General features: G+C 50.3%; 1 protein-coding gene across 3 annotated transcripts in view; it reads left to right on the forward strand.

Moving 5' to 3' along the window:
* Hpcal1 (hippocalcin like 1) overlaps positions 1-25,050 on the forward strand; it is a 104,301-nt gene that overhangs the window by 73,730 nt on the left and 5,521 nt on the right. For 2 of the 3 annotated variants that reach the window (XM_028777775.1, XM_028777773.1), the window contains 3 exons: positions 4,912-4,999; positions 10,543-10,627; positions 23,955-24,356. In XM_028777775.1, the coding sequence (XP_028633608.1) occupies positions 23,979-24,356 (378 nt within the window). In that variant the 5' untranslated portion in view covers positions 4,912-4,999; positions 10,543-10,627; positions 23,955-23,978. The remainder of the gene's footprint in view (positions 1-4,911; positions 5,000-10,542; positions 10,628-23,954; positions 24,357-25,050) is intronic. The other variant, XM_028777774.1, reaches the window with a different exon arrangement.

Consider the following 25,050-nt stretch of genomic DNA (forward strand, 5'->3'; position numbering starts at 1 on the left):
AACTGAACTAAGGCCTAGTCGTGCATGTCAGGGAAACCTGAGTGAGCTATGACAAGAGATTTTAAACACAGATTTAAGAACAAGAGTTAATAGAAAGAGAAGCAGGGCTGTGGGGTTGGCCCAGTAGGTAGAGGGCTTGCTGCACAATCTTGAAGGCTGAGTTTGAATTCCCAGAATGCATGTAAAAAGCTAGACGGCGTTGTGAGCTTGTGTAATCCTAGTGCTCCTACGAGGAGACAGGAGAATCTCTGATACTCACAGGCCTGTGAGCCTGGCCTAATGTGAAGATTCCACCTCAAATAAGATGGAAGGCAAGGACCAACACCTAAGGTTGTCCTCTGACCTCTGCATGGGCACCATGGCACACACATGCCTATATTCACACACATGAATGCACACACATATGTACATGTGCTAAATAAGTACATTAGAAGGAGAAATGCTCAGGAAGAAAAGAACACACCCTACAGGAGCGTCCAGTCCCTTAGCTTTGAGGAGTCTCCTGTATGATTTTGGTGACCCTAAAGTTACATCTTTAAGGGGATGTCGAGGATCCTGAGGTACACCAGACAGAATCTGATCATGTCACAAAGGTTATCTGAATACTTAGGTTGTTCCCATTGTAAGTTAGTAATCTTTCAAGACAGGGTTTCTTTGTGTAGCTCTGACTGGTGATCACTTTGTAGACCAGGCTGGCTTCAAATTCACAGAAACCTGCCAGCCTCTGCCTCCAGAGTGCTGGGATTAAAGGTGCATGCCACCACACCCAGCCTGAGAGTTAGTAATCTTGTTTGTGAGATTTCTAGAAACTATCCAGAGATGAGCCAGGCCGTGCTCAGGGTCATCCGTGCTTAGGCCTTCGGCATGGTTCACTGCTGTTAGCGTTCTTACGGGAAACATCTCTATATACGAGAAATAGTCTCTGTGTCGGCACCCTCCACAGCAAGTGTTCTTCACTCTGGAATTCTTGATTCCCAGCAGGGCAGAGGCTATATCTGGACTCTCAGTGAAGGGGCAGCCCTTCCCACAGCTCCATAGCCTTCTCTTGCTTCTATCCTTCCTGTTACACATGGAGAACCTGACCATGCTGGGTCACATGGTGTACCCAATGTGTGCCCAAGGTCGCTTAGCTGCTGGGCAAGCTTGAAACAGGAACTTACCCTAGGCCCTCCCCAGACCCAGCAGGCCTTAAACCTGGGAACCTCTCTAGGGGACGGGGGATGGCTGATACTAAGTGATTTCTTAAATTGGGTATGGTCCCCTGTGCTGAGCTGGGATTGATGAATGGTCGGTCCCCTGGTGGTCATTGGAGCTGTTCCGGAAGGCTGACATTTTTGTAGCTGAACAGCCAAGGCACCTCCAGCTGGTTGAGGCAAGTCTCTGTCTAGAGCAGTGGTTCCCAACCTTCCTAATGCTGTAGCCCGTTAAGACAGTTCCTCATGCTGTGGTGTTCCCCCACCAGAAAATTTTAGTTGCTACTTGATAACTGTAAATTTGCTACTGTTATGAATTGTAATGTAAAGATCTGTGTTTTCGGACGGGCTTAGGCCTGTGAAAGGGTCGTTCAACCCCCAGAGGGGCTGTAACCCACAGGCTGAGAACCACCTCCGCTCCAGAGGAACAGATCAATGGAATGAATGTGTTACAAAGAGGATCTATTATACTGGCTTACACGGAAGGACAGTACAGTCCAACACTGGAGAGGCTGAGAACCCTGTGTGTTCAGTACACGAAGCTGCATCCCTTAGCAGTCTCAGTGTGGTGCTGAAGGTGTGCCGAGTTCCTGGACAGCTTCCTGGGTTAAGGCTGGAGGGAGCATCAGAGCCAGACTACATGCACTCACTGGCAAGGAGGGAAGGCAGGCAGCCATAAGCGGCCCTTGTATCTGCATTGCCCACCCTCAGGGAGGCTCTCACTCCATCAGTTAATCTTCTAGGAAGTAACTCTTACAGACTCACCCACTCCAAAGTGTGGTCCAGATCCAGTCAAGTTGACCACCAAGATTAGCATCCCAGGCACCAATGGCACAGCGTCTCGGGAGCTGAGAGATGGCAGGCTGGGGCTTACCTGCTCAGCTCAGTGATGGGGAGACACCCCACCTCACCCCACATCTACCGCCCCCCCAGTGTATATTCACATCCCTGAAAGAAGGTGGGATGCTTGTTCACTGAACCCTTGGTAATTTTTTCACTGAACCCAACAGAACTTGGGCCCTCTGCAAGAGCAGTGCTCGTCCCTTACCACTGAACCCCACCTCCAGCCTGCGTTTGTAAACTCTATAGCATGATATATAAAGTGGTTTTCTCGAAGTGGGTTCCTCAAGGTCACCATCATACTTAGTGCCATTGTCCATTGTTCTCATTGCTGCCCTCCCCCAGCCTCCTGCCCGCCCCCTTCCTCCCATAGGATCCTTCCCTCTCAGGCTCCCCTATCTAGTTTCAACACACACACACCATCCATACACACACACACACTCCATCCATATATACACACACATACACATACACATATGTACGTGCACACACATATACACACACACGCACGTACCATACATACATACACACACACATATATAGCACATACACACATGCACTACACACACACATACACTCACACTCCCCTTTTAGAGTCTGCCTCATTTTGCTTAACAATGATTTCTGGTTCCTTCTGTTTTGTACAAGTATCTTGATTTCGCTTTTCTTTCTGATTACAGAAAATCATGCCGTGCATATACCCTATCATCAATTTGGTTAACAACAGTGAATGCAGAAAGCAGGGCCTGGGCTGAGGGATTTGCATTTTGGGTGTTCCACTTAGCCAAGAGTGGCATGGCATGTCCCAGAGTCTCTCCCCCCTCAGGAACCCTCTTGGAGCATGGCTCTTGGCCAAGGTTGTGGGGAAACCAGGATGAGGAAATCAGTGGCTGGCATTGTATACCTACTTGCCTGGTGATTTCCGCTGCAACCACCGGGCTGTGTGTTCTAATGGCCTTCCACGGGGTTCCACTCCTTTCCAGCATCTGCCTGCACTTTGACTCCTGGGTGTCAAATCAGAACTCCTGGAATTTATTGAGTCTGGGGCTTTGAAACACCTTGAGAAAATATGGATGAGGTGGAACCCAGGGTGTCTGCAGTCAGTGAGGCAGGTCTGTATACAACATTGTAGAAGACTTACATCTGTGAGCCTGGACTGTGCAGCTCAAGGTGTGAACACTGTGTAGGCTGTGGACCAAGTGACAGCGGTGACCAGCAATGGTACAGATGTCCCATTCTGGTGTAAGGTGTTGACCAGATGGGCCCAGGGGATGTTTTTGCACCCCTCTCTCAGTTTTTCTATGAATCTAAAACTGCCCTAGTCTGTTAAAAATACATATGGGGACTGAAGGGGTGGCTCAGTGCTTAGAAGTTCTTCCTGTTCTTTAAGCGGACCCTGGTTCCGTTCTTCCCATGTTAGGAGGCTCACAACCACAGGTAGCTCCAGCTCCAGCAGGGGGGATCTGGTGCCCCCTTCTGGCCTCCACAGGCACTTGCACTAACGTGCATATTCCCACACTAATGTGCACATATCTGGTAGGGAAGTGCATGGTTTTTCTAGTCCAGATCTTGGATTCTTGGTCTGAGTCTGAATTCAGGGGGATTCCTTTGTAAAGCACTAAGTATTGATGAGTGGCCGCTTTGCGTGCAGCTCCTGGCTAGGCACTGATGCAAGACAGTGAAGTGATGCATTCTTGACTTCGTGATGTCCAGTCAACTGGGCTGCGTGGGAGGAGGGCAGACACACAGTCCCCACCCCTACCCCAAGTCTGCAGAGCAAGGGGAGCCCCCAGTCCTCCTGCTCTTTAGAACAGACCCTGGAGCGAACCGGTGGTTGGTGCAGTGAGCACATAGGAACTGATCGTCGCCATGGATGGAGGGACTCTGCACAGAAGGGGAGACTGACACAGTACTATGGCCTAGCAAGAGAGGTTGTGCTTAGGTGACAGGACTTTCCTGTCCCATCCTGATTGACCCTTAGCTCTTGAGTCAATTACCTCCCTGTAGGCCCCGTTTTCTCTCTCAAGGAAAAGAAGGTAACACTGGGCCTCCCTCCTTGGTCTGTCCTGAGGATCTCAGGGGACAAAGACAGCTTTTAGTGAGGTGCAAGACTATTTAGGGACAGTCTCAGAATACTGTTCACTGGGAAGGGGCCACCAGTGTCCACATGGAGAGTAGACAGGGAGGAAATAGATGGCCTTCAGACTTGGCTCTCCAGGGGGCTAAGGTACAGTGAGGCATGACGTGGACTGTGTGTTTCCTTCCCTGGACTGCTGAGGGCTTGTGTGCTGTCCGAGTCGGGATGTATTTTTACTCAATGTGTACATCTTCTATGTGCATGCCCTGAGCCAGTGAGGCTTGGCTGGGCAATATGGGCTTTAAGGAGAAGGCCTGGGATCAACCCTAGTAAGACCCAAAGCAGGACCTTGGGTGCTCCTCTGAGCCTTCCTAAGCCCAGCCTGGATGCTCCACCAAGCCTCCTAATGACCAGAAGGGATAAAGAGCCAGGAACCACACACAGCTGCATCTGGATGGCCCAATCACCTAGTTGAGTTATAATTAATATTTTGAGCCTGGAGAGCCGTGGCCATGACCGGCGTCCACATAATGTAATAATATGATCATGTAATCCCAGCTGAGGGTGCTAGTATCTCACCAGGCTTCTGTTAATGGGGGATCATAGGAATTAGACACACACACACACACACACACACACACACTTACATACATGTGCATCTGTACACATGACACACACATGCATGCTCACATAAGCACGCACACCCTCTCAGCTTTGCTTGGGTGGTCAGGGCAAGTGAAGAGATGCTGTGAGCTCATCCCGATGCCAGTGTCCCACGTGACCTGTGGTCTTCTTTTCCAGGGGCATGGTCTAGCAGCTCGTCGAGCCTCTGCATCATCCCCCAGCAGTTCTGATCCCTGCTCTGCCTTGGCCTCCACTTGGCCTCTAGGTAAGTCACCCTGAGGCCAATGGGCCTGCAGAACATAAGGACTGTGAATGGAAGGGGTGGCTTTTGCAGAGACTGTGGGGATAATCTCCTCAGTGAACTCAGGGGACAGGTCAGGAAACTAAGGCTAAGAGGTAAGAAGAACCCTGTAGGTTCCAGATTCAGCTCTCTTTTGGTCTCTCTGAGAACAAGTGTGACTGTGTTGTTTGTGCCTGCGAGCCTGTCCAGGAAGCAGGGTTGGTGTGTTTGTGCCTGTGAGCCTGTCCAGGGAGCAGGGTTGGTGTGTTTGTGCCTGTGAGCCTGTCCGGGGGAGCAGGGTTGGTGTGTTTGTGCCTGAAAGCCTGTCCAGGGAGCAGGGTTGGTGTGTTTGTGCCTGTGAGCCTGTCCAGGGAGCAGGGTTGGGAGCTCTGTATAAAAGCACAGAGCAGAGATCAGGGCCATCTCTCTCCTGAGTTCCTTAAATCTTCCATTCCCTCATGTTCCATGCACTCATGTTCTAAGACCTCCCTTCTCCCTTGCCTTCCCAGAGATCATACCTTGAAAGAGGGAGTAGCTCCCAGAGGGGAGGGGTCAATATGCTTGAAATTATCCCCAAGATGAGCCAGGCCTACTTAACCATGAGGCCACTATCACCACCATTGTTCAGAGGTTGTGCATGTGTCATGGTTCTTGCTAATCCCAGTGGCTGGTACCTCGAGAGGTCTGCAAGATGCAGAGGCAAAGTCAAGTGGTACTTCTGTCCGTGGCTCTGGTAAATGCAGCTACTAGCTCCCTAGAGACTTAGACCAGCAGCTCCCAGCAGACCTGGGTGTGGCTGCCCCACCCCCAGACACCCAAGCTCCTACTGCATTCATAGAGGGTTTTCCAGGGCACAGGGTGTCCTCAGGACTTCCTGTGTGTCCTCAGGACTTCCTGTGGGTGGACTACCTTTTCCTGCCTTCATCTTCCTGAGGGAGTGGATATCTCCTACTGCCTTGTTCTTCACTCCCCCACGTTCCCTGAATACTCTGTCAGGTTATCAGTGAGTCTGAAAGAGATACCCAGAAAAGGGTCCAAATCTTAGGATAGAGGGTCTTTGGGTCCTCTCAAACAGACAAAATGGCATATGGCGTGCACTGCTGGGGCTAAAGAACGAGCAATTCCTGAGTCTGCATTACTGAACGCCACCTGCATCCGTGCCTCCCAGCCCCAGGGTGCTCGACTCCAGCTGCCACAAGTGCACAGGTACATGGTAGGGTCCAGCCAAGCCTGAGAACTGATGTCTGGAAGCTGGAGCAGACAAAGAGGTCAGACAAGTAGAAGTTCAAGCCTATGGGGTCTCTCCTCATCCTGAGGCCCTTGATGCTTTGGTGTATGCACCTATGGGGTCTCTCCTCATCCTGAGGCCCTTGATGCTTTGGTGTATACACCTATGGGGTCTCTTCTCATCCTGAGGCCCTTGATGCTTTGGTGTATACACCTATAGGGTCTCTTCTCATCCCGAGGCCCTTGTTGCTTTGGTGTATACACCCAGTGAATCTTCAGTAGCCACACACATGCACCCTGGCACTGAATGAGAAGAGTCTGGGTCACTTAGTTCTTTCTAATTTGATGTCAGAACTTTGCCGTGGTGTCAGAGGTCAGAGGATGCACAAAAGACCCTTCTGATGATGGCCACCCCCTCCATTCCCACCCACCTGCCTGTGGATGAAGGCATGTACAAGTCTGGGGCCCAGCCTTGATGCTAGCTGTGCACCCTGGCAAGCAGTATGGCCATGCTCAGCATGTATTGTCCCCAGGGAGCTTGAGGGCTCTGGTTTCTAATGGCAAAGTAAAGCTTGGGCCCCTGAACTCTGTAATATGGAGAAAAAGTAATGCTGGAAAGAGGTTAGTGTATGTAGAGGCTTCCCTTCTGGATAAAGTATTCCAGGGAGGCTAAGAGATGAAAGCAAGGAGAGTACCTGAAGAGGTGTGGGAGCAAAGGCCCAGTGGCAGCCACAGGAATGGAGACAGAAGCAGCGGAGATCTGCGTGGCCGGAGAGTATAGGAAGATGGGTCAGACAGATGGGGGTGCAATGAGTCACAGCCTGCAGCTCAGAGCTCAGCTTGTATTGAGTGACAGACAGCTCTGGGGTTTGTAGATAATGCCCTCTGCGTACAGGTCTCAAAGGGCAGTGTTGCACAGAGGGCTCTTTGGCGAATAGCATCTTCTAGAAGAGCGGCACTCAACCTGTGGATCACGACCCCCGAAAGGGTCACATATCAGCTATCCTGCAAAGAAGATATTTACATTATGATTCATAATAGTAGCAGAACTACTGTATGAAGTAGCAACAAAAACCATTTTATGGTTGAGGGGGGGACCACCACAACATGAGGAATTGTATTGAATGGTCACAGCATTAGGAAGAGTGAGAACCACTTCTCTAGAAAATTCTGGGTTGATGGCTGGAGATTGGGTGTGCTGAAGGAAAGAGCAGCAAAGCTGGCCCACTCTGTAATGATTCCTACCTAGAGATGACGAGCTGGAAGGTCCTAGGTGGCGTCTCAGGCAGCAGACCACCCTGGCTTTCCTGGAGTAGATTCCCATGGGAACTGTCATGGTTAAAGGGGCGGGAAATCTTTCCTGTGTTGAAAGTCTGGGCTTATTTTTAGGACAACAATGACTTGGCAGTATCAATGTCCTCTCTAAGTTAATCTTGGGAGGCTGTGCCTGGAGAGCAGTGTTGACAGTTGGGAGAACACACACAACTATGGTGCACTTGGCCTTCTGGTTCACAGTGGAATTCTCAGAGGGATGGGAACCCCTGCTTTCACAGGGAAACCTACCCCATCCCCTCTCTTGAGTACTTGCCTTAGACCAGGCTCAGTGTGAGCTAACACCCTGGGTAAGCAAAACCAGCCCAGATCTTGGCTACTTAGAGAACAATTTAACTGCCAGTTCCCTGGATTCAGTGACCCTAACGGGACAGAGCAAGGGACTCCTTTGAGAGCTAGTCCATACCTATGGGCAAGAGGTCTGGAGTCTCTCAACCAGAGCTGAGCCAGCTCAGAAACCTCCGACCTATGGCCTGGCCTCTCCAGGTAGGGTCCACATCAATCCTTTTCTTTCCCATCCCCTGGCTCACCCTGGGTACAAGTTCCTGAGTTCCTGAGACCGCCCATGTTTCCTGTTTCTCTCTAGTTGATCTTTTGAATGGTCTTAGACTTCCTCAACCCAGTGTGTCAACTTTCAGGCTAGAAATACTGAGGACACAGGAGACCCTTAACAAATATTTGACTGTTGGCAATTGCTCGGGTCTCCAGGTCTCCAGAAAGCCTACCCTTTGGCTGGAGTTAAGACTATGGCTTAGAAAGGATGGGTTGGGGACACACACACACACACACACACACACCCCTGTAATCCTAACACTCAGGAGATGGAATCAGGAGGATCAGAAAGTCAAGATCAGCTTCAGCAACACTGCATGTTGGAAGCCTGTCTAGGGAAAGTGAGGCCCTGATCTTAAAAAGGGGGCAGGGGTTGGTGGGGCAGGCTGGACCCGATCATACAGAGAGGTGCAGAAGTAGGGGTGAGTGACAGATATAAAAGCCTGGGTGAGGACAGTGCCTGTGGGCCGCAGAGCCACTGTCAGTGGCTGGGTCTTCAGGGATCTAAGGAGTGCCCAGGCAGCCTGTTCCCTCCCTCCCTCCCTAACTTCCTTCCTCCCATGAGACAATTACCTCGGCCTTCCTGTGTTATGTTAATTGGTCATGAGATCAGTCCCAGCTGTGCCCTGGGGAACTGGAACCTAGCCCTGTGCCCTGGGGGTTGGGAGGGGAGCAGTTAGTTCATCTTGAAACTCACCCTCTGCGCACCACCTACCTGGATACTGTATTTGGCAGAATGGGCACAGGCACCGTGTAGAAGAAAAGGGCCCAGGCCTCTCTTGTGCAGCCAGCAGTGAGCATCTCACACAGCTGTGCGTGCCCCTTGCTTTGCTCTGGGGGTTCACATAGTAGGTCTTCAATTAATGCTTGTCACTGGGGCATCACATAGTATATATTCAGTTGTTGCCTGTCACTGGGGCTTCACTTAGTAGGCATTCAGTCAGTGCCTGTTTCTGGGGCTTCACATAGTAGGCATTCAGTTAATGCCTGTCACTGGAACTTCATAGTCTGGTTTCTGCATGGCTCAGAGGCTCCATGTGTAACTTGTGACATCTGGCCCTGTGGTAGCAAGATTCAAAATGGCCAAAGGTGGCTTTTCCAAGCTGCCCACACCATTCCTCATAAACACATTCCCTCCTGGACTCAAGATTGCAGCTGCCTGGGCACATCGCATTCCCCTGCCAAGCGTTCTCTGCAAGGAAGGGAGAGCGACGATGGTTTAATGAGCATGACTTACTGTTTTTATTTCTTCCCAAAGACATTAGCCATGAGTCAAATAGCTCATGAGCGATTCCCTGGAGGCTTTCTTCTGAGCTTAAAGAAAAAAAAAACTAATTTGTGGAATGGGTAGGGGAGCTTTGCTTGCAGCCCCAAATCCACAATCTTCGTTGGGATCCACCTGTCATAGGGGTCCCTTGCCCTGAGGACAGATTCCCTGGGTTAACACATAGCCACCCCATCTAACATTTAAGGTGGCATCTCTCTTGGTTGGCTTCTGCCCAAGGCGTATTATTAGAATGTGGCCGAAGTTCATTCACTGAGGGTACATGAATCCTACTGCTCCAGTTCACGGGGAACCATGAGGTGGGAATCTAGGCATCACTCAGTCAGAGACTTGGGAGAATGTAGCTCTGCTGTCTTTGAGAATGTGCTGGGAGCAATGAACCTGCCAGCCAGGAGGGTGGGGAAGTAGCATTCATGTCTAGGAAGGGAAAGAGCCTTCTCATGTACCATAGCAGCCTGTCCTGTGGAGGAGTCGCATTTTAGAGCTGGGGTCTATCTGCTCAGGGCTGCACTGATCAAAAGCCTTTGGAGAAAGTACGTGTGTCAGAAAGTGCCCTCCCAGACCATTCCGAGGCTGGCAGTGATCAGGATACCTGGGCTAGTTGCAAGCGTTCTAATCCGTCATTACAGATGGGTCTAGATCCCAGGCTTTTACCTCTGTAGCTTCAGGTTTTTATTCCGGCTTTCACCCAACTTGAACCAACCTTCGAGAAATGAATCTGAATCCCTTGGGTTTGGTGGTATTTATTTTCTCTTTCTTTCCCTAACCTCTCCTCCTCCCCACACCCTACAATCATCCGTTCCTCCATTCCTCTCATACTGTTCCTTACCGTTCCAGACTCTTCTGTGTTGTTCTGCCCCAGTCTGCACTGGTCTGTTTTTGTTGAGTAGTATTGTGGATTGTGAGCCATTCATCATCTCCCTTAGTATTCCTAGAGAGGTAACGGACCCAGAGCTGGGTAACAGAAACAGACTTTCTGATGGCGGTCTCTCTGAAACCTGAGACTATGAGTGAGCTTTTGAAACTTAGCAGCTGTGAGGAGCCCCTGAGTCTGACCCCATGAACTGCCACCCCCACCCCCAGGTAGATATACCTCAGGTAACACATGTCCTTGCTCTTCTCTGTTTCATAGTGACTCGCCTCTGAGCGCACTGAGGCCCCCTCTGAGGCTCCCTCTTCCCTGTCCACTCAGTCAGCATCTTCTCCATCTGCCCAAGGTGAGGGCCATCTCAGCACATCTTCAGGCCAAATCCGTGCACACTTGGTAAAGGTATAAACAGAGGTTGAAGGGGTGACTGGATGAATGAGCAAATGGCTCATATTCTTGTGTGTAAGAATAGCAAGTTCCCAGGGGGCAAATCTTCTGCAGACCTATGTGGTGCTCTGAGGAGTCCTCCCTCTAACAGCTGTTCGTCCAGGGCTCTCACTGGAGCAGAAGGGATGGGAGCTTTTGAGTAGTCATTGAGGTAACACATTATGTGGTGTGGTGTGGTGTGTGTGCATGCATGCATGCGTGCGTGTCTGTTTGTCTGTGTGTCTGTGTGTGTAAGCTATGTAAACATATATGTTGTGAAGTAAGTCACTGCCTGAGGGTCCCTATCCCTCACACTCATATTCCCAAGCAGTAGGACTTCCTAGTATACATGCTGCCATAAGAGAAGGGGCCTTAATCCTCCCGAAGCCCCACCCCTGTGTCAAGCAAGCCCTTGGTGCTTGGGCCCCTGTACTAGACCTGCCCCTCAGCAACATGAGCCTCTGCAGTCCCTGCCCTGATGTTTGCCTGACTACATCCTTCCTTCCCTCCCCTCATTTCCTCTTTGAAGTACTAGAGTTAGACAGTCACTGGCCCCACCCCAGGGATGTGTCCAGATCACTGTGACCCCAGGCTCTCTGCCAGCACAGGACACGGTTTTTAATGCCACTGCACTCAGCGTGACCTGCAAGACAAGCTTTCCAGGTCTGTGGCTTCCCACCTCACAGGGTGCAGTACTCTCATGGAGCTCCCTGAGCAAGCCAGGGGTCTTTCGTAGTAAAAGTCCCCCAAGCCAGGGGTCTTTCATAGTAAAAGACCCCCAATTTCACCACCAAGCATCTGCCTCGTGTTTCAGTTTGTCTCCATCTCCTTATAGCTTCTGCTTCCCTTCCTTTCAGAGAAATAGTTATGTTATAAACTCAACACACAGGAACCGTCACTCTCAGTTTATAGCTACGGAGCCAGGACTCAAAGAAGTTGAGCTAGCCAAGAACATAGGACTAGAAGGGAAGGCTGTGTGCAGGGATTGACCCTGGGACCACCAAATCTGTGTGTCCCATTGCGGCCTGACGCAATTAACTGCAGTTCCTTTTAGAGAGGCTCAGTCAGGAGCAATGAGACATATTCTACCCTGCTTGATGCTAGGCCTGGCTCAGCACCCTGGGGTTACTGCTGGGCCCTCCCAAGAGTGTTGGGTGCTGGCCACTGGCCAGGGCAGCCTGAGTCATTGGCCATGCAGAGCCAGTCCTAGAGGCCCTGTGCCCTCCCCCTGTCCACTGGGGAAAGGCCGATGCTGGCTTCTTGGCCTGCAGCTTCAGAGCAGAGTTGATATGAACTGTCATCCCACCCAGTCAGGAGCCCACGTGTGAGTCATTCCATAGCCGGCCCAGGAGCCCCAAAGAATGTGCTGCAAGCCTGGGGCCAGCATGCCAACCTAAGTCTCGGTGCTGGGCAGCAAGGTAGAGAAGCCCCTGCTGTCACCATCCCACCAGGGCTGACTGCACAAGACATCCATCTGTAGAGGGGCTGGGGGAACAAAATGGAGGTCTCTGCCCCACTCCTGCTCGCAGTAAATGTCTTACATACCCTTCGAAAGCACACATAAGGCATGCTGTACTCCAATAATTTCAGCAGACTGAGGAGTGTCCTGAGTTCAAGGCTGGCCTGGGCTGTATAGAAAGATTATCACAGCCAGGTAGTGGCAGGGCACATCTTTAATCCCAGTACTCGGGAGGCAGAGGTAGATGGATCTCTGTGAGTTCAAGGTCAGCCTGGTCTACAGAGCAAGTTCCAGGATAGCCAGGGCTACACACCTTGTCTTCAAAAAAAAAAGTCACAAGAAAATAGGAGGGAGAGGAGGGAGGATAGGCTGGAGCTGGCTTGGTAGCATGCTTGACTAAGATTCACAAAACTCTAAATTCTGTCCCTAAGTATTGTACAAAATGCATGTGGCAGTGCATAGCTCTAATCCCAGTCCTTGGGAAATCGAGGCGGGAGAATCAGGAGTTCAAGATCATTAACCTTTACATAATGAGTTCAGTGTCCAGCCTGGGATACATGAGACCCTGTCTCAAAAACACAGAGTGTGTACTCAGTCCACAGGAATAAGACTGTTTGTGTGACATAGGTGTTTGTTCCTCTGGCTCAGCCTTGAGCTTCACTGGGCAGTTGAACATTGATTGTGTCCTGAGATTTTTCACTGGATAATTCTCCAAGGTTTCTATAAAGCTGGACATTTGGTGAGGAACGTTAGGGCCTGCCCTGCCGTTCATGTCTTTCCAGCTATCCCTATTGCCAGTTCCTAGTGTGATTGGATTGTGCTCCATGTTAGCTGGCCAGACCTCTGTCTCTGTGGGGATACTATCACTTCCTCACTGGGCAGCTGTCGTGTTCTGCCGGGCAGTATATTCTCCCTAGCTCTGGTGCTGGCACTCACCCACACATTGCTTTTTTTTTTGCCTTCCCCTCCTCCACTTCAGGGAACTGGCTGCCCAAATGTCCTGCTGGTCCCACATAGGAGCAGAGGCCTCTAAAAGGTCTAGTGATGCTTACTGTGGCAGCCCAGGCATCACCCAGAGCATCTTTGATGATAGTGACCTCTTGGGAAGGAACAGGAAGCCTTACTTGGGACCCCATAACCAGGATGCTGTCCAAAAGGAGGGAACATCAGCTTCTAACTAGTGGGCAGCCCCTAGTGTGACACATTCCTGAGTGTCTGCTCTGCTGTCACTATTGTGGCAGAATAGAGCTTTCTAGAAGACTAAGCCACCCACATCCCTCACATTCCTTCCTTAATCCCTAACCCTAGAGGTCACAGAGTGTTAGAGCCCTCAGGAGGGTAGGAAGAGTCTCCTGGGCCTCACACTGAGCCTTTGAAATGTCATGGAGCCCTAACTCGCAGTTATCAAACAGTGCGTGTACCCTGCCCTGTTTGGGGGGACTGTGGGGGTTCACGGTGGCAAACTATTAAATACAGAAATGCAGTGCCCGAGAGTCTGAGAGATGGAGTGCTCGCTGTTTGTAAGCATGAGGACCTGGGTTCAAATCCCCAGCACCCGTGTAAAGAGCCACATATGGCCCTGTGCCCTGTAACCCAGCACTATGGAATGGAGACAGCAGGAACCGATCTCAGGGTCTTTCTGGCCAGCTAGTCTAGACAAAATGGTAACTAGTACTCTCTGAGTTCAGAGAGAGGCCCTGACTCAAAAACAGGGGGCAGGATTCTAAGGCCTGAGAGCTGGCTCTGTGCTTAAGAACAAGTCTGCTCTCCCAGAGGACATGAGTTCAGTTCCCAGCACCCACATCTAGCTCTGTGAGCCATCAGTAACTCCAGCTCCAGGGCTCTGATTTCTTCCCACCTCTCTAAGTACATGGCATACAGACACACACAGACATATGTGCAAATAGAAATTTTTAAAAACAAGATTAAAAAAAAAAGACAGGTGGGCAGTGCTAGCACACACCTTCAATCTCAGCACTCGGGAAACAGAGATAGGTGGATCTCTATGAGTTTGAGGCCAGCATGGTCTACAGAGTGAGTTCCAGGATAGCCAGGGCTACAAAGAGAAACCCTGTCTTGGGGGAAGGGCAGAGTAAAGAAAAGAAAAAAATGACAAAAAGACATTCTCATGTCAACCTTTATATCCTGCATGGACAAGCATGTATGTGTGTACGTGCATAAGGGTGCATGTGTGTGTGTGCATGAGGGTGTGTAACACACACACACACATGAAAAGAAAAGAGAGTTCAGTGGCCTGGTTTGAAGAAGTGCTCCAAAAACAAACAGGATCAGAGTTTGAAAACAGTTGTGAATTGATGCTAATCCTGGAGGCCTCTCCAAGAGGAAGCACCAGTACAGAAGAGATGACCCTCTCTGACACAGACAGGAGGAAGGGCAGAGAGGTGCATGATCTGCAGATGCAAAGGCCCTGGGGCTGAAACATGCTTACCAGGGTCCAATGAGAGGAAAACCAAAATAATGATGTCCTACAAGTGTAAGTCTTAATAGAAGATCAGAAGTGCCATCAGGGTGTTGGGGAGAGTGACCGTGGAGTCTGGGAAATCTGTCCCCCAAGGAGTGGCGGGATGTTTGTGTCTGAACAAGCTGCGGGGTGTGAGTAGGAACTTCCTGGGTGACTGAAGTGGGTGTGACCCAGATGAGCCTAGCTTAGTGAGGAGAGCCACCCACATGGCCCCCTTCCTGTTACAGTAGCAGTTTCCGGTAAGAAAGAAAGTTCTTGGGGGTTTCCTGTTCTTTTTTCCACCTCCTTCGGTTCCCCAACTCATGTGGGGGCCTTTCAGCCTTGGGAGAGAGCAGAAGGAGAGAGGTCGGCGGTGCAGGGCGGGGCTTCCCATGCAGCCTTGCCAGATGCCCCTTACTCCTTTTTCTATACTTTTACTTTGTTGCTTAAGTTTTACATGTATGGATTAATTTGTGTGTGACGGGCAAGTGTCACAGTGTATGTATGTAGGTCAGAGGACACAACTAGTGGGATTCGGTTCTCTCCTTCTACCACGTGAGTTCCCAGCCTTAAACTCAAGTCATCAGGGTTGGTGGCTGGTGGCTTTACCCACAGAGTCATTTCAATGGCTCTGCCTCCCCGCACCACCACCACCCCCCCCTTTTTTTTTACAGTCATTGTGGCTTTGGGGAGTGTAAGCTCCTGGGAGTGGCTTGGGAGTCAGGAAGGGTTTGCAGTGACTAGCTGTGACATGGGATCTGTGTCTCAGATGGCAGTCTGAGTTTGCATGTGGGTACCCAGTAACACCCTAGCCTCCCTCCCATAGCTCTCACTGGGGGCTGGCTGTTGTCCCACTCAGACTACCTCTCTTACTGCAGCCTTCTGCCTCCCTGGCTGGGGTCAGGCTTTGGGACCCTTACAGCTGGCTTCACATGGCCCCATCATCCAAGGTAGCCCTGCAGGCTAGGTCTGTGGAACTGAGGAGGACTTCAGATGGGACCGCACTATCTTTGACTCGTGGTATCGGTGAGTGAAGTGAGCAAAGGATGCCGTAGGGTGCTAATTGCCATGAGTAGGATCCCTGTTTGGTCAGCTCCAGAGTCTCTGGCACTGCCCAGTGCTGTCCACCAGAAATATGATGACAGCTACTTGCATATATAATACGAGATTTCCCTACAACCACATGGAAAGAGGAAAGAGAAACAGGGGTGAGCAGTGTCCACAGCCTGCCGGATTTAACCCATTATATTCCAAACGGGCTCAAATCCTGTGCATTTTACACTAAGGACTTACTTGAGTTTAGACCAGTGGTTCTCAATCTTTTTAATGCTGTGACCCTTTAATACAGCCCCTAATGTCGTGGTGACACCCCCTCAACCATAAAATTATTTTCATTGCTACTTTGTAATCTTGTTACTGTTACAAATCGTAAGGTAAATATATGCGTTTTCCGATAGTCTTAGGCGACCCCTACAAAGAGTCCTGCAACCACCAAGGAGTTGGAACCCACCCATTGAGAATCTCTGGTTTAGACCTACTATGCTTTCCTCCCTAGTTTAGAAATCAAAACGGGTGTCAGTGGAGGGCTAGGGAATCTTCCAGCCTTCGCCCTCTAGTGTCTGTCCAGCCTCAGTGCAGCTTGTGTGGCTCCAGGTGCATCTCCTGCTACACTTACCAGGGCAGGGCTGCACTGAAGCAGAGGCCGAGGCTGCTTGAGTCCCATCTACACATTTGGAGAAAAGCAGGACACAGGTTCAAGTTGTTTTGGAAAATGCAGTCACACACACACACACACACACACACACACACACACACACACACACACAAAGACTGGGTCTCAGCAGCAGGACGTGCAATCTTCTGCTGGTCACCGTAAGGAGGAGCAAGCAGTCTTTTGCCGGTCACCATAAGGATTAGCATAGTTGAGGCTGTTTTCAACCTGCCACCTTCTCTTCCACCTGACATGGAACAGGCTCTCCATCAGCCAAGCCCAGATGGTCTGTTGAAGTTCAAATTCCCAGAGGACTCACCCAGTCTCTCCTGAGTCCAGGACTTCATCAGGATTTAGTACCCACGTCTCCCACTACCTTCCCTCCAGGGTCTGTGTCTCACAGTCTGACTGATGAGATCACTGTGTGGTGGGATGAACGGTGCCACTGGTGTTCCCAGCCAGTGCTGAGCTGTGGTTAATGGGACATTGGAGCGCTGGGTTCCCAAGGGCCTCTCCGAGCAACAACACAACTGTGCTGTTGGCAAAGCTTTTTACTTGTCGCACCAAGCTCGGGTTAAATATTTTCACAGAGCTCCCCAGCTACTTGTTTGCTCTTTCTTTCCTTTACAATTCAGTGTGTTAAGGACAATAAAAGCACAACAGAGACCCAGGGAGAAAGCACAGGAGCTGTTAGCTCCCTCCCCCAATTCCCATCACCATGAAGTCACATGTCCTCGATGCTCCAAGGCTGTTGTCTGTCTGATCTAAGCCCTGCTAGAATGTGAAGTGTTTTAAGCCAAGTAGGAGGTGGCTGTGTTGTCCCCAGGGACCCTCATTCCCCACCCCACCCCCCACACGCATAAAAGATGAAAGTAGGGTTGTCTGAGCCGTGAAGCCTGGGTTAGTCTGACGGCCAGAGCTAGGTGGGTATTTCTTCTGGGGAGCATGCATCGTGATTTTTCTGTCCCTGCAAAAGCGTTCATGTTTTGTCAGGTGTTTTCCCAGACAGTAAAACATCAATAAGGCTGGCTCAGTTGCTTAATGAGTAACAGAGGGGTCACGGGGTGCGTAGCACTGAGCTCGGCTCTTATCCTTGCTGCTGTCTCAGCCTCCAGGAGAGCTAAAATGAGGTCTTTTGTATTAAATATTTTATCCAGGTCTCTGTTAGGCGTCTACAGGCGAGTGCCGGGAAGCGTGCGTGAGACCGCCAGCGGTCGTGGGCTCCACTTAGCAGTTTCATGAAAGTGAGCATTAAGAGATAGATCATCTTCCAACATGGTAACGACAGCCACTTTTCTGGGCAGGAGCTTCTGTGGGTACCAGCTAAGTGCACCGTGGAAACTCATTGCCTCTCAGGTGCTAGCAGGGAAGGGGCCCAGGACAGAGCACAACCCCAAAGGAGAGAGAGCCCAGCTCTAACCTGGATCTTCTCTTTCTTGATGGGACTATTCTGCTAACTCCCGACTGAGTCAAGTGAGACACCTTACCAGTCCAGGCCTCCCTGGAGGCTCTGTCGTCTTCCACCATCCCCTCTGGGCCTCCAATTTTGACTCTAAATGCCATCTTCCTAGGCTGACCTTCTAGTTCTCTTGCCTAAGAATGTGCCATAGTAGCACAGGACACTAGAGAGTAGGAACCATAACCCAGCATGGCTCAAACATCTATACTTCGAGAACCCAAGAGACTGGAAAACACTGGAGCACCTGCTCAAGTGTGAGCTTCTCTGCTGAGCCACCCTCCCAAGTGGTGGGGTGGATCTGTCAGCCCAAGCTCCTATAAAGCAAGGAGGCTAAAGTGGGGGTGAGGGGCTTTCTGCTGCAGAGAGCCAGCTTTCTTGCCCTTCCTGAGGGTTCTTTGGCTCTGTGACTGTTAGTCCTCTGTCCCAAGCCTCTGGATACTTGTCTCCTTTGGAGATGGAAGGGGGGGGTCACTGTCACTGACTGCACTGGGCTGAGCGTTCCTATGGCTCAGGGCTGTCTGGCTGCTGGACAGCCATGAATCTTAGCAGCACATAGCATCATACAGGTGTGTTTTCCCAGCTGGGTGTAGTGGAACGTGCCAGGGTGGGAGGACTCTGCTCCACAGAGTCCCTCCAGGGCTGGGGCTTCCTTACATAGCGCCCTTCTTTACTCTAGTTTCAGAAAAGGGCCAATCCTACCTTCTCTTCCTCCTTATCTCATACTGCTTAAGCCATCCATCCGTCCCAGGCACTTAAGATGACCAGACGCATTCCCATTGGTACCACCCTTTCTTTGAATGAGTGTGAATGCAGGAGCAGATCTTCAAGCCGTTGCTCCTCTCAGAGCCAGGTCCCTAGGCCCAGACCCTTCCTTCTCCCTCTTCTACATCCCATGAACCTTTGACACCTCAGGGATAGCCCTGAAACATTGTTTGAAGGCTCCTGGGTGGTCTGGATCCTCCTTTTGATGGTTGAGCTTTGTTCTTTGCATCCAAAGAGGATCACTTACGATCTACCTGGATGTTAGCTATGTCAAAATTCTTCCTGCCCCAAATCCTGGGAGCGTGTGTGTGTGTGTGTGTCTGTGTGTGTGTGTGTGGTGTGCGCACGTGCGCATGCGTGTATTCACTATACCCTCAACAGCAATAATGTCCTAAACCATCGCAGAGCATGCATTCTGCCTAGCAGCCTGATACCAGGGAGGAGGCGAAGGCTGGGCAGAGGCACAGCCCTGCATTCTAGAGCTCCCGCCCTTAAAATATCTGGTAAGGAGCCGGGAAATCAAGCATCTCCTCCCGCAACACCGAGGCTCTCGGCACTGCAGCTTCCGCCCCACAGATATCTGCAGAGCGGGTACGAGGAGTTTGGCATTTTGGTAGCATCTGTTAGATGATAAATCACAGACGTGGCAGCGATGTGTGTTCAATGAGGTGAGTAGATGCTGCGTGCGTGAGCTGGAAACCAAGGGTCTGTGGCAAGGCCGTGGGGTGCAGGGCTGTTGCTCGTGAAGAGGAGCCAGAAGCACAGGGCTGGTTGTGTGGCAATGCAGCTGTTACCGCATTGCCCTCTCTGGGTCTGTCTACCTACACAATCCCAAAGCTAGGCAGCCTGGGGTCGGGTCCTGACTCACTTAGGAGAGGTTCTGCAACTCTCTGGGGGTCAGCTTTCTGGTTAACAGGATGTGTCTGATGTGTGAAGTTTCTAAGTGGACCCCAGTCCAGAGACACACGCTGTAAGTCCCCCCACGTGAACGGTTCAGTGGCGAGGGCCTTGGAGCTACATGGCTCCACCAGGTCTAGGTCCTACTCTCTCCAATACTAGTATTTGAGCAGGGGACCCCACCCCCCAGCTTGGTCTGACCGGGCTTCTCTACCTCTCGCCTCCTACCACCCCAACCTCTACCATGTTTTCTGGGATCCCCCGCTCACCCTGTTTCACACAGTTGTATCTCCAGCCTGAGGGACTCCCGAGTGCCTGCCACTGACAGTGATGTCCTAGCAACCACCTTCCTGGGCTCAGCTCACTGTCCCTTCCTCTATGTATTCCAGTTCCCTTCTCCCTCCTTTCCCCTCTCCCTTCCTCCCTCCTTCCTTCCTTCTTTCCTTCCTTCCTTCTTTCCTTCCTTCCTTCTTTCTTTCCTTCCTTCCTTCCTTCCTCCCTCCATCCTCCTTCCCTCCATCCTCCTTCCCTCAGTCCTCCTTCCCTCCATCTACCCTCCCTCCTTCCTTCTTCCCTCCCTCCCTCCCTCCTTCCTTCCTTCCTCCCTTCCCTTCCCTCCTTCCTTCCCCATCTGTATTCTGGAGGACCCCCAGACATCTCTTTCTGCTCCTCTTGTCCTGCTCTGCTCAGGGATTCTTTGGACCAGCATCTCCAGATGTACCTCCCTCCCGCTGTTGGCCTCCCTATTCTTACCTCCACTTCCAGCTTCTCAGTGCGGCTTCAATTTTACTGTGTCTTGCTAATTGAGTTTCCAAAATGAATTACCTACAATAAAACCAGGGCATTTCTCTCTCTTCTCAAAGAGTCACGACATGCTCTTATCCCATGGTAGGGTGTGGATCAGAGCACTGGGTAGTAAGCCCCCCCCAAAAAAAAAGGAGCAGCTAGCTCTTCATCTGTGTGCTTATCCTAGGCTTGTGGTGACCCCTCAACCACCAGCAGTCTCATTTCCTCGTAGGACAGACTCTCTGTGGCTGGAGAAGTTGGCCTCATGGGCTCTTGATCAGAGCTGGATGTAGCTAGCTTCCGGGGGTACTTCCGGCTAGCACTGGCCACCTTCCCAAGCTCAGTCTCCAGTGAGAAACTGAGCATCCAGCTAGGGAGAGGTTGACTGACTTGTGGTTTAAGCCCAGGTGTAGGTGAAACAGAAAGAGGACATTGTAAACCTTGGTAGAAGCAAGGCCGTGAGATGGGAGGTTAGCATAGCAAGAAAAGAGGGGATCTGGCAGTCCGCCATCGCAGGGGGAGACCCAAGAGGACCTGCGCCTCTCTATGCAGGTCCGCCAGCACCTTAGTTCTGCCTTTTTGGTTTTGTTTTTTGTTTTTCGAGACAGGGTTCTCTCTCTGTAGACCAGGTTGGCCAGGAGCTCAAAGTTATCTGCCTGCCTCTGCCTTCTGAGTGCTGGGATTAAAGCTAGCTGTGTGCCACCACCACAGCTCATGGCGACTTCTTGTTCCTGAAGCCCCTCCCAGACAGAGCTTAGCTGACATTGTTCTATCAACTCTGAGGTTCTCAGACATGCCGCCAGCCAGTCGAGAGATAGAGGCTGGGCCACTGTGTTGTAGGTATGCTTATTCTTTGAGTAGAAAATAGAAACTAAGGGGACTGGGATCCTGGAGAGAGGGCTCTTGCTGTTCTTGCAGAGGAGGACCTCAGTTCAGTTCTGTCCCCTACACCCTCATGGTGGCTCAGAGCCTCTATAACTCCAGTTCCAGGGGATCTGACCTCCTATTCCAGCCTCTGCAGGTACAGGACACACACACATATACAATGTATTATGTAACAAGAAAAACTCTGGTAACACACCATATAATTAAATGTTCTTAAAACATTGAAGAAAAAAAAAAGGAAAAACATGTGGACACATTTCAACAACGTAAAATTGCAAGTGGAGCCAGGCATGGTGGCTCACACCTGTGACTGCTAGACAGTGGAGGTAGGAAGGTAAGGGGTACAGGCCATCCTCAGCTACATAGTATGTTTAAAGCCAGCCTGGACTACATGAGACCCTATCTCAAAAAACTTAAATAAACAAATAAAATTACAAAGGAAAACACGGCCAAAGGTTCTACAAGGTCCCTATCCATCCAGCCATTTCCCCTTTTTAGCCAACTTTACCATTTCTAGTAAGTTCTTCCAGAGGAGGCCTCCACACAAAAACATACCTGACCTGTTCTCACAAATGGCAGCAATCACCACATGTCCTTGCGCATAACCTCCTTCCATTTGTAGATCTCTGTGTCTGTCTGTCCATCTGTCCCTCCATCCATCCCTCCCTTCCTCTCTCCCTCTCTTTCTCTGGTTTTTGTTGTTGTTGTTGTTGTTATTGTTTTTTTTTGAGACAGGGTTCCTCTGTGTATAGTCCTGGCTGTCCTAGAACTTGCTCTGTAGCCCAGGCTAGCCTTCCTTGAACTCCTTCCTATCTGTCTACTCCTGCCACTGAGTGCTGGGGCTAAAGGCACACACCACTACTGCCCTGCTTGTTCTCTCTCTTTTAATATAATTTTTTGAGACAGGATCTCATGTAGCCCAGGCTGGCCCTGAGCTTGCTGTGTAGTCAAGGCTAACCTTGAACTCTGATCCTCTGCCTCGACCCTCCAGTTCTGGAATTACCGATGTGCGGCACCAGGCTAGCTCAGCTGATGATTATTTCTGACCAGGATACTATGGACATTTGAGTTTGTTGTCTGCACAGGTGGGGGTGTTTAGGTAAGTAGCTGTGTGCTTTGAAAGGCAGTATCAAGCTGCCATATGTCTGTGTTAGACAAGGAACTTTAAATTTCTCCTAGTCATATAGATAAGTAAATAAAACTATGTGCATAGAAAGCTAACAGCCTGGGAAGGAGGTGAAGCAGACAGGGGAGGTACCGAGTAATATTGAGTGCATGTCTCGTCTTCCTTAGCAGGATCCAGCACCTAATGCTTTGAATTCATAAGCCTCCAAGCAGTTCAGAGTGGTTTCCTTTGGGACTTGGGTAGGGGATACCCACTCACACTCATTCTTCTACACGCTTCAAAAACAACTGAACTATGCACATGTGTTACAGTGAAAGAAAGAAAACAAAATTGAGGTAGCGGAGTGAACGAGTATTAATGTCCAGTGGCAGATCACTGCAGGGCCTCACACATGGCCTTGTGGGAGACTGCAGTGGGGTATCCTTTCCAATGGAGCACAGTCCTGGATGTCCATGGGGGCCTGTTTCAACTGTTAACATTCATATCGACATTCACCGACCGATCAATGCTAATTCTGGATCTCCTGCCAGTGCAATACCTCAGAGGCATAATGAAGAGCGGGGACTCCCAGAGGTTCCCAGGTGCCTCTCTTCTAGGGATAAAAAAGCATGGTGTGTGCTGGTGACTTCTCCCAGTCAATTATGTGGAGGGGAAAAGTGAGGTCTGGGGGGTCTGGATGCCCCTGCCAATATGCCTCAAAGCTTCGTTAATACCTGGGTCCCCATGAAACTCTACTCTACCCAGATTTACTAAGAAATCTGGGTGGGAATGGGGTTGATAAATGTCATTTATAAAATTAGGATTGCTGATACATGAAGTTAAACTCTGAAAGGCTAAAGCCATGTTCCTGTTCTCTGGCATCATCCCTGAGTCCACTTGGGATGGGTGTCAGTCTGCCTTTAGATTTAACCTAGCTGTTAGGCAGGAACATGAACCACCAACATTTGCCTGCCCAACCATCATTTTTTTTAATAATGCAATATCAGCAAATATATCTGTGACATGAAAACAAACACACCGATGCCCCAAGAGAAAAAGAACTAGCTATTCAAAGCTAAGAGTCTGGGTTGGGTCCGTGAGATCCTTTTGCCCCAAGCTGATGAGCTGAGAGGTTTGTCTCAATCCTGACTCTTATTTGACCCTTGCTAGACATTTGGACAATGCTTCATCCCACTGATTTTAGCTTGCCTCTCCCCGTTCCCTTATTTTCTAGATTCTGCATATATGCTCCAAGTAGACCATGCCTAGCCATAAAAAGATATTTTTTCTGTCTTTCTTAGAGTGTTCGGGGTTTTGCCATGTTGTGTAGAACCATTTTGTACCTCCTGACAAGAGCCATTCGGGGCACTCTAAAAGTCAGAGCTTGCACTATCATGGTCGTGAGCTCTTCTGGCCCGGCAGTTCTAAACCTGTGTGTCACAATCCCTTTGGGGATCGAATGACCCTTTCACGGGGGTCACTTAAGACCATCCTGCATACCAGATATTTACATTATGATCCATAACCGTAGCAAAATCATAGTTATGAAGTAGGAACGGGAATAATTGTATGGTTGGGGGTCACCACAACATGAAGAACTGTATTAGGGCAGCTGTAGCTGACGGCACTGGGCATGTCGCTTAGCCAGCTTGGTGGGAGGATATGATAGGAAGCCAGACTTAGGTCCCAGGCATCCACAGCTCACCTTGCATCTTTGTCTTGCAGGTTTTGTCTCCATTGCCAGCTGCCATGGGCAAGCAGAACAGCAAGCTGCGGCCTGAGGTACTGCAGGACCTGCGGGAACACACGGAGTTCACCGACCATGAGCTGCAGGAGTGGTACAAGGGCTTCCTCAAGGACTGTCCCACCGGCCACTTGACCGTGGATGAATTCAAGAAGATCTACGCCAACTTCTTCCCCTATGGCGATGCCTCTAAGTTTGCCGAACATGTCTTCCGCACTTTCGACACAAACAGCGACGGCACCATCGACTTCCGGGAGTTCATCATCGCCCTGAGCGTGACCTCACGGGGCAAGCTGGAACAGAAGCTCAAATGGGCCTTCAGCATGTACGACCTGGACGGCAATGGCTACATCAGCCGCAGTGAAATGCTGGAGATTGTGCAGGTACTGGCACTCGGCAGGGCCAGGAGCACAGGGAGCCAGGGGAGCCAAGACCCCCATGCCCAGCCCTGTACATCAGGTCATTCCTAGGCCCTCTTGCTACCTGGTAACATAAAGGACTGCAGGTCTTTGCAAAGAGTAAGGATAAAAGCCAAGCATCTATCGATTGCTTGCTAGACATCAGGCCCCAGCTGGGCTCATCCATCAGGTTTATTCCCACAATTCTATAAAAATGGGTCATTATTTTACTTTTAATGAGATCTGAGGCTCAGATAGGTCATTAAGAATTATCAGAACGGAGCTGGAGAGATGGCTCAGCGGTTAAGAGCACTGACTGCTCTTCCAGAGGTCCTGAGTTCAAATCCCAGCAACCACATGGTGGCTCACAACCATCCGTAATGAGATTGGATGCCCTCTTCTGGTGTGTCCGAAGACAGCGAACTCATAAATAAAATAAATAAATAAATCTTAAAAAAAAAAAAAAAAAAAAAGAATTATCAGAACAAGCCGGGCAGTGGTGGCACACGCCTTTAATCCCAGAACTTGGGAGGCAGAGGCAGGCGGATTTCTGAGTTTGAGGCCAGCCTGGTCTACAGAGTGAGTTCCAGGACAGCCAGGGCTGCACAGAGAAACCCTGTCTCGAAAAACCAAAATAAATAAATAAATAAGTAAATAAGAAAATTTTTAAAAAGAGATT

Source organism: Grammomys surdaster, unplaced genomic scaffold, assembly GCF_004785775.1.
Source record: "Grammomys surdaster isolate TR1022 unplaced genomic scaffold, NIH_TR_1.0 314, whole genome shotgun sequence".
Lineage (NCBI taxonomy): Eukaryota > Metazoa > Chordata > Mammalia > Rodentia > Muridae > Grammomys > Grammomys surdaster.